Source organism: Dermacentor andersoni, chromosome 7, assembly GCF_023375885.2.
Source record: "Dermacentor andersoni chromosome 7, qqDerAnde1_hic_scaffold, whole genome shotgun sequence".
NCBI lineage: Eukaryota > Metazoa > Arthropoda > Arachnida > Ixodida > Ixodidae > Dermacentor > Dermacentor andersoni.
The window spans coordinates 72934651-72951966 of record NC_092820.1 but is presented as its reverse complement, the minus strand read 5'-3'; the positions used below and the strand labels follow the sequence as shown (position 1 = coordinate 72951966).

The following is a 17316-nucleotide window of genomic DNA, read 5'->3' as shown; positions in this document are numbered from 1 at the left end:
TACATGCAACTGTCGATTTATTCCGTGATCAGAGGAATATATACGTGAACGTATTCAAAGGGGAAAAACGAGAACACAGCCAAAAAATTTTTGCAGTAAGGACTATCCCCCAATACCAAGCCGGCTTTGTCACATGATCGTTTGGCTGCGTTCGGAAACACAACAAAAAGGAAAAACGGGGGTACGACATGCCGTATTAGAGCGTGTGCAAATCATTTTCTTTGGCACTAAGGGAAATACACGGCATGCTGACGCACATACTTCCCATGCGCACAATTTCGGCGGCTTCGGTAATGCTATAGCAACGCGATGCTGTTCCAACACGTGCAATTTTCAACCTTAGAGCGTTTAGAATGAAAATTGATTTTAAGCGCTCTAGTTTACACGTCGTGGCAGGACCAGACTAGTCGAGCAAGCCTCCTTTCGGGCTCAGTTTATTGAAGGTGTTTCACTCGGAGTGCCTCTCGCAGGTGTCCACTTGTGCTGAACCGGTTTGAACTGCCACCTATCGGGATGGCCCACGTGGCTATCCGGCAGTCCGCTCGTGCTCCACTGGAACGCCGGTACGTTAATCCACGTAGGTCCACTTACGGCGACGTACTCTAATGACGCCATCAGCTCTTGGTTTGTAACCTGCGTGAACAAAAGCACAAACTTGCAACCAAAGCCGTTTAAGGACTTGTTATACTGCAGGGGGACATCGTGGAAAGCACACGTGGAAAATAAAATGCGCGCAGACAAACATCGAGAGTACAATGGGGGAAGGGGGGCGGTCATGTAACTCAGAACCATGCAGCCAGCGGCGTTAAGAATATTGTAAGCGCAATGAAGAATTGAAAAAAAAAGATATCCGAATGTCACAGGAGCACTTATATTCAACCATTCGAGGAAGGTGGGCCTTGTGGGAGCGCTCTATAACGCACAAAACCGACCTTCCGAAGCTAGGGTTACAGTTCGAATATTAATTGCCATTTTCGACTGAAGGGCGAAGCACTGACTGCGACAGCAAGGTATACTGTTGCGCGTGAATTTGTCGGACGCTGTTTTAGCTATACGCGGACGCGAAATACACGGGTGTGTCAAACTGAAGCGAAGCTAACGACGAAACACGTCTCCGTGCAAATTATGGATACGTAGCAGCCAGGAATGAATCGGAGGAGAACATAGTGGTGTTCATTGGTTGAATAACCTTGCCAACATGATTTGAAGTTGGAAGAACCATGAAATTTGCACAGTTTGTCCAAAAAGCTTACGCAATTTCTCTACGTAGTTATGAACGGGGCTTATCTTTGTTTGGAGGAAACGCGAACTGCCTTTCAGAATAAAAATTCAGCTTCCGCCGACTCATGAGCGTATTCTGGGTCAATACGTGCAAAAACACAATATGATTAGAAGGCATGCTGTAAAGCGGACTTCGTATTAATTTTGACCACCTGCGTTTTATGTGAAAGTATCAAATTGCTAACGGAGAGAAAAAAAACCGCATCGATCTGCACTGCGATTAATTTTGACCACCTGTGGTTTATATGAAATCATCAAATTGCTAATTGAGTAAAAAAACCGCATCGGTAGCAGCGAAACGGTGCCTAAATTCTGATTGGTTGCTGCGCCAAGTGGCGCGCGTGCATCGACAGAGCAGAGTGGGCGAGACTGAATACATCCTGCTGCGCTTGTGCACCACGTGTTGCATGAGAGGAGAGGGCATTGCCGCGACGTCACGTCACTCTCTCTCTCCGAAGCCGGTGTTATCCGCGCGTTCCTTGTCAGCACAAGCTCGCGCCTGTGTCTAAATACGCTTCCGTATGCCACAGCTGCACGCAATGCCATGTGGCCTTCCGGATCATCCGCTTGTCTTCATTACTTCCGGCAGTTTACGGAAATTGGTCACCGAGAACGGCGTATCAGCTATATTAAAGCTAAGTTAGGAATATTGCAAATAACAATAACAATAATGAGAAAAAATCCTGTTTAATGCTTATTTTGTCTCTTGTTTTCTGAGTGTCATCATTGTCATCATTTTCAAATGTCGTTAGCTTATGCTGAACTAGTAGGCTGAAAAAAATTTAATTCATTACACACGCCATTAGTGTTGCCGCATGACAACAATATAAACAAGACCTTACACAGCTTTCAAAATGAAGCACAATCTCGGAGTTCATTCACAAAACATTGCACTAACTAAGCTGCCGTGTAATAAAAAGTGAACTTTACATTTCATTCATAGTTTTGATCATTGGATCTGCATATGTAAATGTATTGCTCAGAAAAATGTCATAACCTCACTGAGAAGCGGCTTACTCGACTATTAGTTGCATGCGCCGCAGTCTATCATACTTTCAATGTTCAAGCTTCCTTTAGACTATTTTGATGTACATAAACTTCATTGTATAGTTTACAGTGCGGACACGTTATGTTTAGTTTCATTACCGTTACTTGAGCGCACTTTGAGGCGAGCGGAACCATTAGGGAAACATGACTTTATAAGAGTAAGAATACAAATATTCTGCAATGAAACAAACAAAAAACAACACGGTACATTTTTTGTCAGAGGCAGTCGTGGTGCGTAAAACATTGGTCTGTCTTTCCTGGCTGCAATTACTTATTAGCCATCAAGTTCAGATGCAAACGCAAACTGCTAAATTTTTAGAGCGCTGCTCTCGGGCGCCCGTTCCTGCATTGAGCGTCGGCGTGCCTCGGCGTCGTACCTCGTAGCCGATCGAACGAGCACAGCGAAAGATCTTGAAGGGGTAGCGCAAGACAACAAAGACAAAAGGCAGGAAACACACAGGACAGCGCTGTCCTGTGTGTTTCCTGCCTTTATTTGTAGTTTTGCGCTGCCCCTTCAAGATCCTCAACCACTATCACCTAGCCCAAATGTCGATTCCCCTGCAGCGAAAGATGAAAGCGAACGCGGATCGCAGCGGGAGACGACTACAGAGAGCGCCAGGAGGAAAGTGGAGGAGGAAGCCACAATGAAATAAAACCCCTTAAACTTTGTAAAGCAGTGCCAAGCTTTAAAGAATGCTGCGTCCTCCTCGCGCGCTCTGGCCGAGGCCAACGCCGCGTTGCTATTGGCCTAATAGCATCACGTGGGCCCTCGCACTGTGCATCAGCGCCATTCTTGCTCGAGAAGGGTCCACGGAGTGGCGAAGAGCCCATGTTGGCGCCGTTGCTACGCTCGAGCAGTGTAGTCGGCGCCACGGTCGAGGAGGGATCGTGAAAGAGAGGAGAAATGAGAAGTGTAGGCGAAGGAGGAGAGTGTCGCTACTTTACGAAGTTTAAGGGGCTTTAACAATGAAAGCATGATGCGCAGTGCGGAAGAGGAGTGGAGGCTAGAAGACCTGCGCATGCCGCTAAGTTGCCGGCGGCCAAGGAATCCGCAGCCGCGTGGGCTTTCCCATCTGCGCTTCCCGAGGGGGGGCGGACACGGTAGCGCGAGGTGCGGTGGGCTATGCTCGTTCACGGCGTCAGCTACTGAGGTCAATGTGGGGTACCAGCGTGACTGACGCGGATCGCTGCTCCTGCAAGCGGTGATTACAAGCGGCTACGAGTAAGACTCGATGTGACGCTCCCTTGGGTGTTGTCTTCGCTAGCACAGGCGGCACGATTTCCCTGCGACGAAAGGCCGCTGTCGTCGTTGTTTGAATGAAAGGGTGAGAAGAAAAGCGTACTACCGTGCAGGACGGGTTGTTTGGCGATGATGGCTACGATATGGCGCCAGACCAGCGCGCGTCGTCTGTATGGAAACAAAGCGCTACATGAGCGGAGGTCTGTCTGCGGCGGCTGCTGTGAATCGCGCCCAGGCAGCGACCTCCCGATTAGCGAGGAGGTCGCGTCACTTTTCGTTCCGCTTGCACTGTGCCGTACGAGACAGATTGTACGCGCCAGCTCCGCTACTCACAGCGTTCTCTTCCTAGTATAAACCGCGGACCTATAAATCATATTACAAAATATTGGCACGTGAAATAAAACACACATGGAGCTGCACTCACATTTCGGATTATGGAGTATCGTAATCGTAGGTGATTTTTTTTCAGAAAGCGTTTTCAGAACAAATTATATTGAAAACGATGATATAGGTATATTTGGAAAAAGTTGCCCGCACCTTGTATTACGCGATAACGCTAATTCATATGATGGACGAATGTCTAGCTGAGTCCTCGAATAAGTAAGTGTGTATAATCAAGTTGCGCAGGGGCCCTATAACGTAAAAATATTTCAATATGTTTTTATTCAAATCTCATGACTTCAAGTTTGCGTAACCGCTGACGCAAGCATCGCGTGGTGACTCGCAGGGTTGTCTGAACAGACGAATCAAATGCTTTCCTCGTTTATAGGAGGTCATTTTCGTTTGCTCTAAAAACGAATAACATTGCCTACACTGAGCGGCTTGTCTTATCTAATTGGCTGATAAGAGGCGAGGAGTATTGCTCACGTTAAGACGGATTAGATAGGGCCGAGCCCTATCGTTAACTGGATGAAGAGGGTGGTGCGGCATCTGCGATTGGTCCGCTCTCCGTTACATAGCTTGCTGTGGCTCGTCGACAATAGCGCCAGCATGCAACGGAAGCTTAAGAATGACGCAAAAACGGATCCTCAGCAAAGAATAGTTGACAGAACAAGGTCGTAAACGCGCCGAAAGTGCTCGAAAACGTTACACGGAGACGCAAAAACCTTTATTACGCGCAAATAAACCCGTGCTCTCCGGCAGGTGCTTGTAGCCAGTGCCTGAGCGATTGGCGGCAGCCATCTTGTATTCCTTTGGGAACGGGGAGCTTGCGGGTATTCAGAAGAAAATTCAGTTTTTTTCCGCAGATTAATGGATCTTTAACGCATACACGTCACTTTGACGCGGTGAGTTTAAGCGGTTTTGTGACGTCCCGTGACAGGCAGGTGAAATAGGTGCAGCCCGAAAACTTTAGACCAATAGCCGAGGTCTAATGGCGCAAAGGCGTCGAATCAGAAATGACTACCCTTCTTTTGTTATTTGCATTCATGCATAATCAGTGTGTTCGTGTCATATCAGATGGGGAGCTACCGCGGCTTTCGTGACGCGGCGTGACAGGGGGAGTGGTTCAAGAAAGTTGACCAATGGCGGAGGGATGATTCCAGAATTGGAATACAAAAGTTTGGAATAGCTCTGCGTTATAGCGCCCCAGGTGAGCAATGCTGTACAAGAGTGTAACTTCGTCTGCTCTTCTGCTCGTTTGCTCTGATAGAACTTCGTCTGCTTGCGCACTAATTTTGTCCGCCCTTATTCGAGCCGCACAAGACATTCCATAACTGTCGTAAACCGTAAACACAGAACGCCTGTGTGTTCTAAGACGTCAGTTAACGGTTAACTTGGATAATGACCAGAAACTTGTTTGATTTTAGGTAAACCTGTGGATTGACGGTTGGCCGTAGGCACTGTAATGACGACAAGAGCATTTCGACGGGCAAATTTGGTCGATCTTCTGTTATTGCAACGAACCCTGCAAGTTCATTGTGGACAAACAGTGGGGAAGTTTCCTATTTTAAATGAAATAAGCACGAGATAGAGAAAGGGAGAGACAAGAGACAGTCAGAAATGTTACCTAGACGGGTGTCTCGCTAACTTGTCTAGACTCTAGACAACGGAAAATATGTTAACGAATAAAAATAGTAAAATCAGGACGGAAAACACTGAGGGGCCTGCTTCATCCTGAGGCCCACGTCGACACAATAGTTTGTCAATGAGGTCGGCAGAGGTCACTTTCTGAGTTTGAGGCGTTGGTTGCTACCATTCGGCTGCACGGCATGCGGAACGTACGCGAAGTCCGAAGAGACATAAATGCAAACTAAATGTCAGGTCAACCTGGAAACTAACACTGAGTGACGCAAAATGTTTCACTTTTCTTTTGCGCTTTCGCAGCACGTACGGCATGCATCGGGACGGAGAATTGTACTGCATCATAAAGGCTGCTGATCTGTAACTTATCGCGCACGTTTTGCGCAAATGCCACATTGTAGCAAATTACCGTGTTTTGCTGCAATGTCGCAAAGCACTGCATGGGCTAGGCCACCACTTAGTTCCTTGAGAATGGTACGAAACATCTGTGTTTTTACAGAGCAGAAACAGCAACGGCCGTCTGTCAAATCCTAGAGCCGGAAAAACAGACGGCCAGTGATTAAGAGCGTTCCATAACCGCGGAACGGCATTGAAAGGACACTCGCCTCGTACACGTGCGTGTACACACGGATTGTACGCAAATGACGACGGGAGCGATGAAAACACAGCGTAGCACCGAGGGCGACTTCATTCGATTTCTAAGGGAACAATGTTATGCAATGTTTTGTAGATAGCCTACTACATACCTGCAGACTTTCGACATTTCAAAAGCTCGAGTAGGGCAGGTAGACCGGTCCCGTCAAGGTGATTCATAGTTCAGGCGATGTGGCAAAAGTGTCATCGAAGTAACGCAACACGCATGTAAGTGCCACTCAATCTTCTCCGGACTAATAATGTTCACTGCGCAAAGGTCTACCCCTGCCGCTCAATGATTGTTTCGATGATGATAGAAACTGCAAAGCCAGCACGGTGACTATGCTTAAACGCTTTTAATCACAATGCTCCTGTTACGACATAATACATAAGTGCAAGCCGAGTTATTTGTCACAAAAAAGCGTTACGAATACACCTCGGTTAATCGAGGGTCGGGAAGAAAAAGCGCGTGCTCTATCCTCTTATGAGGCGTTTATAGTGCTCCCATAGCATACACCTTTCTTCGGTAGAAGTATCCTATGCAGAAGAGGGAGCCATCCTGACGACTTGAAGGAAGAAGGGGACAAGCGTGTCGCAGTAGTGTTTGAGTCACTGCGCATGCACGGTCTCGCCTCAACGGAGCCTAAGTCAGCGGATACGTGAGCGGTTCGACGAGGTCATTGATAGGGAACTTCTGTTGTACGACATGGTAGGATAGTTGTTCTTGTGAGGAATTTAGAGGACATGCGGGGAGTGGCTGATGGTATCCAAAGCGAGAATGAAGAGGGTGAACCATATGCGCAGGTCAGTGGGTAGGCATCGCGCCTGCTTCGTGATAGACAGTAGTTGTGCGATGAGCAATATGACATGTAGTCAAGAGCGCTTCAACTACTTGGAACTGAAAGACGCGTCGTGTGACATTCATAGGCTCTCATGCCGCACCACGGCGAAGTATGGAGTGTTGCAAGAGAAATGACGCAACGTCGCGGGCTGTGGTGGTTGGGAGGGCAGCTGTTTCTTCATCACATCAAGTGATCACATCAAGTGATCGATGGCTACAACAAGTCAGCGATTTCCTGCAGGTGGGCATGAAAGAGGGCAGCAAAATCTATACCGACGTCGTCGAATGGTCGAGAAGTATATGCAATTGGCGACAAAGGGCCACACGGACGGATGGCAGAAGACTTGCAGGGTGGCTGATTGGGCTAGTTGGTGATCCATTATGGGGAGTGTAGACGACGATGGTTGAAAAGTTCTTGATCCAAACCTCGGGTTTCGTGAAAAAAACATAGTCCGTGGATAGGAGATACGCTGCTGTGAACGTCTGAGCCAGATTTTGCAGTCGTGCGCGGCGCAGGGAGCTCGCAAACAGAGCGCTAACTCACCTTTTCCTCAAGCGCTCTCTTTTCAACAGCAGCCTATTCCTTACTCTTTTTGAGCTGCTTCATTTCGTAACATACCAGATTCTCATACGCGGCTGCTATTGGTAAATGGCTGACATCAATCAGGAATGGTGTTTGGATCATTCCGCTTCTTTTTGCTGTTACTATGTATATTTATTGATAAGTTTAATAAGCAGGCTTAATGTGGTTTCAAATTGCCATAATAATTACGTAATTCTGTAAGAAGCCAAGTATCATCTGCTGAGGCTCAGCCGCGCCTGCCCGAGTAGGAATTAAACTTTGCCCGCCTTGCTTATCGTCGTCGTTTCCGTCGCGTCTTGCTGATTTAAATTAGTTTTGAACACTGGACTAGCCTCCAAACACGCGATACATAAGGTCATACCGCACCGACTCCTGGCCGTTCCTGGTTAGATGCCTTGACGGATTTCGCTTCGTAGTGAGCTTTCCATAGCGCTTCAAGATGCGCAAGGATGTAGCTACTATCCGTCAGTCAAGGCGGTACAGGACAAAGCTGGCCTACGCTATGTAGCACGGCCAGACTGGGGCATATGAACGCGACTGCTCACTCAAATAATTTCGTGCGCAAAGCAAACACTGCGCATACGCACTACAGTTGCATGTAGCTGCGGAGTGCTACGTAACGCAGATACCGCGGCTGCCGTGGGATGCCATGACGAGTCCGCTGGCTGAGCACATTGTCGCTCGATGAGAACAACCGCGTTTGGCGCGTCGTAGGTTCTAAAATCGCAAAATTGTGGTCCCTCCGTGAAGTATCAAAGTTGAACTGCGCGCCACGTCGACATGCAGGAGGTGGAGCGTTGTAGACACGCCCCGCTCCACCGCAGCCTCCGCAGTGCAAGGCATTGCAGAAGGAGCGCAAGCACAGCGACGGAGATGCTTTTTTTCTCAATAGCACCGTTTCTGCTGGTCGCATTGAAGTACTTTTTGCATCAAAGTACTCGTGAAATAGTATATTTTAACTTAAAATTCATTATCGATTTCGATAAAAGGTGGTGCACGGCCCCTTTAGGCATGCTTGTCCTGTCTACGTCCTCATATAGCATTCGCGCTGTACAATCACGATAAAAGGGACCTGCGGCGCTGGCGTGCGGAACGAGTGATTGTACTTCCGCATAAAATTGTACATTTGACCCCAATAAAAGCTAATGTAGAGTCTCGCGTAAGTTTTGAAGGCGCAAGCGTGGGCGCATTTCGGGTGCGAATGGAAAGATGATCCTATTGTCTCATCAATGCGGCGAGAGACCACGAACAAACGTTTACGGCCATCGGAAAAGTAGTTCCGATGATAGAGCAATGTATCTCGCAGCTCAAGATGAGAAGATTAAAGGCTTGAATGTGTCAGTTTATGTGAAGGAACGAAAGAAAGCATCCGTGTCGATGTGTTTACCGCCAAACCGTCAGGCAACGAGCATGTCGAAGTCCTCTAACCAGAAAGACCAGTAGGTAAGGCGCACAGGTGTATCCTTCAAAATTGATAGAAAAGTAGGGCCTCGTGTTTGGAAAAGATGTCGAAGCAATGACAGTAAAAGTACGGTAATATTTCGAAGGGCCCAAATTATAGCCAAGCACTCCTCTGTGTCTGAGTAATTCTATTCTTCCTCGTTTAGTGTCGGGCTCGTGTGGGTGACTGCGTATTTATCATATCCAGATTTGTGTGGACTGCGCACATCCTGAAGTAATGCGCCGCTGCGGTCCGTGTGGAGTTTCGTGACAGCCGTAACGTAGGCATGTCACAGCACGGGCGGCAAAGTGAGGTGATGACGCAATGTTGCAAACCCAACGCCACAACTGGTGACCAGGTAGAAGAGCTAGATCAACGAAGCAATAAGTAAACGCTGCGACCACGGCAATGGGTGCATTAGTGCAGCAGCACGATGGCACAGACTGGAGGCCGCTGGGCTTCTCAAAGCTTTTCAAATCCACAGAAGCTCCCCGTTCTCAACGTCTCAAAACGCGTACTACTTGCCTCCACTAAACCGACCTCCCAACGTACAATTATGAGCTCTCTTGTTTCGCGATCCAGCTGGCAGTTCACCACATTTTCTTAAAACTGATTCAGATAGACTTCAACGACTTCTACCAGACAATGAGGGAAAGCGCCGCAGTGTATAGCCTGTGTATTTTATAGCCTATAGTACAATGGCAAGCGCAATGGCAAGCACAATGGCAAGCACAAGTGCTCACCATTTTCACGAAAAATGCATTTCATTGACTGGTGCGACGTGCCCTGCAAGCGAAGTTATGTTGTTTTTAGCAACCTCCTTTTTTTTCATTGTCCGCCGCTCGGTGATCTGATCTTGTTGAGAACGGTGACGGGGCGGCATTTTTGTAGTAAAATCGTTGGAAAATAACATGAAAATGAAATCACAAGAAGCCAACAAAGACACCAAGAACAACATGGGTGAAAATTACTTTTACTTGCTAACTGACCTAAAGAAACGATAAATAATGGAAATGAATTTGGATGAAAAAAAAAAACTACTGACTACAGGGTGACACGAAACCACGCCTTCGCATTACGCGTGCGATGCTCTGAACTGAAATGGGTCACTACAAATTACGGCTCCAAGATACCAGTGCAGAGAACACCAGCACCAGAACGAGAAAATAAATTGTGAAGGTATTTCTCTTTACAATACAATCCATAAAAACATCAGTGTTTTTATTATCATTATTTTTACCTAGCATCGCTTAGGACACTGACGCGTGTGCAGTCTCATTACCCATACGGAATGCATTACGAGATACCTTGACATCAATGCCGCCCATGCCATGACGGTACATTCCTGGGACTTCGTATTTTCCATCTGGGCAGAGCAGGTCGTAGCGGGCGGCGATCGCGTAAGCCGGATTTTGCGGCGGGGTGCAGTTGCAGCGGGAGAGAGGGTCGTTCTTGTAGTCGTTGTACCTGCAACAAAGCCGTGATCCTATCTCAGAAGAGACTGTGTAAGCGACAGATGCCTGTAAGTTTCTGTTGTTCAGTAGGCTGCATGTTTAAAACTCTTCCATGGCATCAGTGAAACAAGAAAGCGGATGTGTGCCACCATTGTATGCTACGATGGAATATGAGCTGAATGATTCAAATCACGGAGAGGGGATGGCTTAGGTCAGCGCCAGGGTATAACAAAACACAGAACTCATGTCTATGCGTTTAAGGGAAGGAATTCACAAAGCTTGATTATGTTCATTCGAGTAACTTTTCGGTTCTTGTGGTGAGCATCGCTGTATTAAGAGGGCAACAATTATATGCCTGATAACCGTTCAGAGGTAGCGTGTTGTTGATAGAAATGATGTACAATGCCAGACCTAGCTCTGAAAGCTACTGTGGGTTGCCACATGAAGTTAAACTTGGCGACTTTAAACAAAACTAACAGCGACAAAAAGAAAAGCCATTGCACAAAATCCTATTTTTAATCAGGGCGTATGCGTGCCAGTGAACCACGCATATTAGTAAATGTGGCAAAGCAAACGAAACGACTAAGCGAAGTAGCAAGGTCGCTGACGCCACGACTGAATGTTTTCGTTTAACAAGAGATTATTCGCGAGCATTGACATCAACGAACGTGTGAGAATTTCAACTCTTCTTGCTGCTTTAGCGAAACGTGTTGGTGATATACCCCGTTTCCAGATCACTCAGCCTATGAACGATGACTCTCGCCAAACAAAGCTGTCCAGGCGTTCTTACTGCTGTGCGAACCTGGCCACGGCAGTCGCATTTCGGTGAGGGCGAAATACGGAAACACTTGTGCACTTATATTTAGGTGCACGTTAAAAAAACCGAGGTGGTCCCAATTTCCGGAGTCCCCCATTACGGCGTGCCTCATAATCACAAAGTAGTTTTGGCACTTAAATGCCATAATTTTTTCTAGTGCTAGCCTATTTGACAAACCAGGTAGCCGCGCACCGACTTTACCTGTTGCATCGTACATACATACCACGCCATCTGCCAAACTTACGCAGGTACAGGCCACAATTGCTGATCAAAAACAGCGGCTTAGAGGATGTCCTGCAAAACATGTTTTACCCACAACTTGTCTTTTCTCTAATCTAAAGCAGCACGCGAGGCGCTGAGCTTGGCACCAGTACACAATGTGCGTCGTCGCAATGGCTGTACTGCGGTTTTGTAACGCTGTTCCTTCTGAAATCAGTGCAATTATAGTCGTGGGTGGGTCGCCCTTGAAAATTTTATCGCACCACAGTGGTGGTGGTGCAGCATCTGGACCTAGCTTTCTAGGGTCTTTCTCAATGTTTCTCATCCGTGTCAGCGTAGGTGTGGTCTTTTGCCGCACTCCTTCTTCCGGTGGAATTAGCTGATGCATTTAAATATATCCTTCATAGCCGGGGTACTTGGTGCGTTCGTCTTCTAAGCTTTTGTTTCCATTTTTCTCAATATTTGCATCTGCGCTTCCGGATGTGAAGACCTAATTTTTGAAGCATTACATTCCTTGTACGTTGAAGGAGAAATAAAGATTTTCATTCGTAACCCCACTTGTACACAACGAATTCCGCGTATTTACCTATTTGTAATCATTTACGTACTGTTGCTATAGCCATTATGTGCACACTCCAGGCGCAGTTTTGCCATCGACATTATGCTCCCTATACAAAGTCTGAGGGCGACAGCACCATAGCCGCACCCCGTTTGCTGTATTTCCGAGTGAACGCGAGCGATGGTGAGCCGACAGTCGCAGCTCTATCTCGCGTGTGCCAGGGATGGAGAGGAGGAAGCGCGCCGCCTTCTGTTGCGCCAAAGCATACGGGTGGAGAGGAGGTAGGGGCGTCGTTGTACTTCGGCAGCAACTGCGTATGGCGAGGCCACGCGCGGTCACACGGGCGTTATGTTGAAAGCGATATGCCTTGGGGCCAGGAGTCCTGGTGGGCCGACGGCACGTTGCTTTGAGTGATGTGTGTTCCCGCCGCTGAGTTCGCGTTGACGCGACAGACATCTCGAAGGCCACTTCGCTCGCTGCTGCTGCCACGCTTCCTGGCGCCAGCGTTTTGACGCGAGTGTCCGCGGCCGTCGAGAACGATGTGTGCATGTTTGCATGTGCGCGCTGACACCATGCCTGTTAATTTAGTTATTAAGCGAGTATTTACAAGTTTATACGGCCGATGGAACTATTATCCTTACTTATTAGAGCTGTCCACTAATTTCCTTTCGCAATCGATACTTCGCCTCCCGGGCGGAATTGCGACATGTTTTCTAGCAACTGATTGCATGTAACCACTTGCTTCAATGACGAGGCGAGCTGTAGAAAGCGACGCAACTGGCAGAAATGGAATCTCGCGGGAACTAACATAGAAGGCCCGCGGTAGTGCCATGCAGCAGCCTCGCATACACCTACAGTCAGACCGGCAAGCCCGGGCGCTCACTATGTGTTCCTTCGTCTTAACTATCCATAAGACGTTGGCCGCCGATTTTAACACGTGCTGCTAGGGCTATGCCCATTTCGGACATGGATCCTGGGCAATCCCCAATAGGCACTTTTTTTCAGCTTTGTATAGGCCCTACAGGGAGTGCCTTCTGCGACCGGCAGCAAAAACAGGCACAGGCCTGCACGACACATACGGCACAGTCACAGCGTAAGCTGGAGGAGCAGCTCCACCGGAGCTCCATTACCGGCAGCACGTACTGGAAGGTCTTCGCGGCGAAGTCTGTTACCATCGTTTTCATGAGAACTAACTGAACTGTCCGTCCGCCGGCGATGGTGAGCTGCGGCTTGTACTGCTTCTCTGCAGAGCGGTCTGCTGAGCTTTACGTTGACCTGTATGATTGGCTACCTCGAAAATGATTACAAGAATTGAATTCTGGGGTTTCACATGCCAAAAGAATGATTTGATTACGAGGGATGCCGAAGTGGTGGACTCCGGATTAAATTTGACCAACAAGGTTTTTTTAAACTGCCCCAAATGCTCTGGACCACGGCTGTTACTGCATTTCGCCGCCATAGAAATTGCGGCCGCCGGCCGTAATTTAAACCCGCGGCTTCGTGCTTCGCCGCGCAATACCATAGCCGCCGAGCCACTGTGGAGGGTCAAGGATTACAAGAAGGCTTCTACTGAAATGAGACGGTTTGAGAAAAAGGTGACTTCGCACTCCGCTTCTGAGCGCCACGCGATACGCACGAGTGCTAGATTTGGCTTTGATGTTCACAGTGGTGCATGCTATCCACGAAATGTGCTTTTTCACACAGTTCGAGGTGAGGTTCTGGACCCCGTTAAGATAGACGTGATAGTTTGTTGTTGAGAGCGTTCCAGATATGGGAGGACGACAAAGAAAGTCCAATGAATTGCCTATGTAGGAAACAAACATCCCATCTTCAAAACTTGGTTCCGGCTGCAGGTTATCCTGTGTCATCTTTAGAATTTTATTAAGCGTTGGGATGTGCCTGGCTTATTTCAAGGCAAACGGCAATCGACTGCCCATAATGTGCTGCATTACGGTGAAATGTAAGACGAAGAATAATGCTAATAACATCCCGTATTCAGCTCGGCAGTTATCACAAACTGTTCCGTACGTACCACATGTAGGTCATAATGGAATCCATGTCCGTAAGTTTTTCGTGGTCTCGTTTAAGCATCTTGGCACGAGGGCAGTGCTCATAGCTGTAGTAGTCCCCGTATTTTGCAACTTTGGCTGGTTGTCCACTGATGCTGAAGATTTCGTCGAAATACCTGATGGACGCGAACGACAACATGAGTGTTGGTTACGGCAGTCCGATTGTATACAATACCGGGGAAGCTTCGGATTCCATGACTGTAAACAACCAGAGAACGCTAGCAACATCCTCCCTTTATTTGATATTCTTGAAAAGCGCATCGATAACACAAATGTTTTTTGCTTAATTAATCTAAATACCGCTTGCTTATACACTATTTAGCTGTCCGCCTTTCTCACGGTTTATCAAGAGAAAGACGGTTGAAAGAAATTTAAAAATGGTGACAATAGCAAACCTGCATACGTTATGCGATATTAAGCAATGTAGCAGTACATTTGTCCATGTTTGAGAGGCACTGCTGTCCCAATTAAGGTCATTGGGAATTACTAGAGAGGCTTTTATCTAGGAGTCTGTGCATTTTATCCGACGTAAGGTTGTCGGTCAGGAAGAAAATGCTACGCATGCACACCTGTGAGCAAAACTATATTGACCACAGGATCGCCGAACAAACTAAGTTTCTTTGTAATGGCCACGCATAAACTGAAACCCCGGGAAATACACAATGCCAAGTTTTGACTGAAGTCCTCAATTCGAAGTTGTATTCACAGACAGGGGAAAAAATCCGCTTTATTGCGCAATCCGTGGTCCGCATACTTTTGCCCACGGATGTACATACATAGGTGTTGGTGACTAGGCAATTGCACTCGCTCAGAGGTCTTGCTAGCGCTATTCCTTAACCTTCGGAAGAACGTTCTCACATACCTAGACAACCTAGGGCCATCTTTTACTAACATTTTTGTACTCTACACGTATCCTTTGACACAACGAGCATATGCGAAAATAACGAGAAGCTTATACTTACGCCACATTGTAACTGGCCCAGTACTTGGACTCCCTTAGACCGTCGGTTATATCCACGGCTCTCGAATTCATTCTGAAACATTCAGGCAAATGTAACTTGCAAACTTAAAGCTCAACAAATGTTGCCGAGCGGCATTCGCCGGAAGAGCCATTGAGAACCATTGACATCAATTAGCCCAGTTGAGGAACTCATTTATGTTTTACAAACGTGCGCAATGGATGGTCGAACTGAAATGAATTCACGGGTTTTACGGGTAAAAACCACTATTTGATTATGAGACACGCTGTAGCGGGAAACTCCGCATTAATTTTGACCACCAGGGGATCTTTGACGTGCCGCAATGCGCGGGACACGGGCGTTTTTACATTTAGCCCCGTCCAAATGATATCTGCCACGGCCGGGATTTCATCCCACGACCTCGTGCTTAGCAGCGCTGCACCATAGCCGCCAAGCCACCGCAGCGAATAGAAGAAAGTCAAAGGTGGTAAAATTTCATCGAGACATCTGGGGCTGTATAACGTAAAACTATTCCAAATTTTTCTATTCACGTTCTGAAAGAACCTCCCCAGGATTATTAAAAAAAACTTTGTAGGCTACCACCCCTTTGCCAGCCTGTCACGCGACGTGACGAAATCAAAAAGTAATTTCTCATTCGGCGCCTTTTCGCCATTAGCCCTGTGTTATTGGTCAACATTTCTATGGCTCCCCCAACGTCATAAAACCGCGTAAGCTCAACGCGTCAACGTGGCGTGTACGCGTTAAAGAAGCACTGTTACGCTGAGCAAAAGTGAATCTTTGTCTGATTAGCCGGAGGCTATCCCGTTCCGAAGGGAATAGAATATGGCTGCCCGCCGATCGCTCACGCACTGGCTATTCGCACCAACCGAAGGGCATGTATTTATTCGCGTAGAAGAAAACTTTTTCCGTGGCAGTATAACCTTATCGAGCGCTTTCGGCACGTATACGACATAACTCCACCAACTATTCTTTGCTGAGGATGTGTTTTAGCGGCATTCCTAACCTTCCATTGCACGACGCCTCAATTTTCGGCAAGCCACCGCAAGCTAAGTATGGGGAAGCGGACTAATCGCAGACGCCGGCACCACCCTCCTTATCCGGTTACCTATTTTCACTGCGCTGGCTTGGCCCCACGGGAGCCATCTCTACTTGAGCGGGCCCCTCGCCCCTTGTCAGCCAAATAAATAAGAAAAACAGCTCAGTGTACGCATGGTTATTCGTTTTTAAAGCAAGCAGGGGTGACACCCTATGAACTAGGACCACGTTTGCTTGACCTGTTAAGACAAAGCTCCAGGTGACCACCCGATGCTTGCGTGGGCGGTTACGTAAATTTGTCATAAAGAGATTGAAGTAAAAAGAGATTGGAATAGCTTTACCTTGCAGGGCCCGTGTAAGCATAATCTGAACTGTGGTTACTTAGCTCGCCCGTTAGCGAGCTAAGTAGCGAGCTATGGCGCGGGCAACACAATATACAACGTACTAGCTATAATAAATCACTAAGGCGATTGCATAAGAAGGTGCCGTGTCGGCGAGTATTCTCTGTTGTCACAAGAAGATACTGTTTCCAAAACAAAATGCGGCGTAAAATTTTTTTAAGAGTTATTCAAATAATGCCACACCGACAAAACTGCTGCGGCATTGCAAGAGGGTCTAGAGAGGCCGGGAATGACAGCCACGTGAGACTGGTTCGCCAATTTCATACGCTAACACTTGGTCAGTCACCGCTTGAGACTGCGCGCCAGGTTTAAGATTCATCATGGCCATTTTCAGGGCTCAGCTTCAGGGCCGGGTGAAGTGCTTCCCGGTCCGTGGGTACCACAGGCTGACAACTTAATAATATAAGGCAACGGCGAGAGATAGTGAGAAACACCAGGAAGCGCAGGCAGGTTAACCCAACATACGCCCGATTTGCTACTCTGCATTGGGGCGAGGAATCCATCGATTCAAGGAAGCAAGGGGAAGGCGAAAAAACGACGTTACTCGTCGCCCCATGCCTACTACTTGCATTGTAAATTGGGTGTAGCTTTCGCAAACCTACAGGTTTGTGAAAGCTATACCAAATTTTTTCTGGCACAGTAGTGTAGTGTAACAACGAGTGTGGTTTGATAGCAATCGCAGTTGAAGTGATGA

The 17316-nt window shown here is 47.5% G+C and overlaps 1 protein-coding gene across 1 annotated transcript; it reads right to left on the bottom strand.

Moving 5' to 3' along the window:
• On the bottom strand, positions 1-14345 carry LOC129385851 (putative phospholipase B-like 2). The gene is made up of 3 exons (XM_055073010.1): positions 14170-14345; positions 10396-10555; positions 1-633 (listed from the first exon to the last, which is right to left on the bottom strand). Exons 1-3 carry the CDS (start codon positions 14343-14345, stop codon positions 430-432), a joined length of 540 nt encoding a protein of 179 aa, XP_054928985.1. The 3' UTR covers positions 1-429.
• Between the last annotated feature and the right edge of the window lie 2971 nt (positions 14346-17316).

Bases quoted from the DNA above. Each gene is read 5' to 3' on its own strand.
- LOC129385851 (XM_055073010.1), bottom strand. From the start codon at position 14,345: ATGTTGTCGTTCGCGTCCATCAGGTATTTCGACGAAATCTTCAGCATC. The intron at 10,556-14,169 runs GTACGTACGGAA...GCTTTGTTGCAG, and splicing joins TCCATTATGACCTACATGTG to GTACAACGACTACAAGAACG. The intron at 634-10,395 runs GTATCTCGTAAT...TTGTTCACGCAG, and splicing joins TGGGCGGCATTGATGTCAAG to GTTACAAACCAAGAGCTGAT.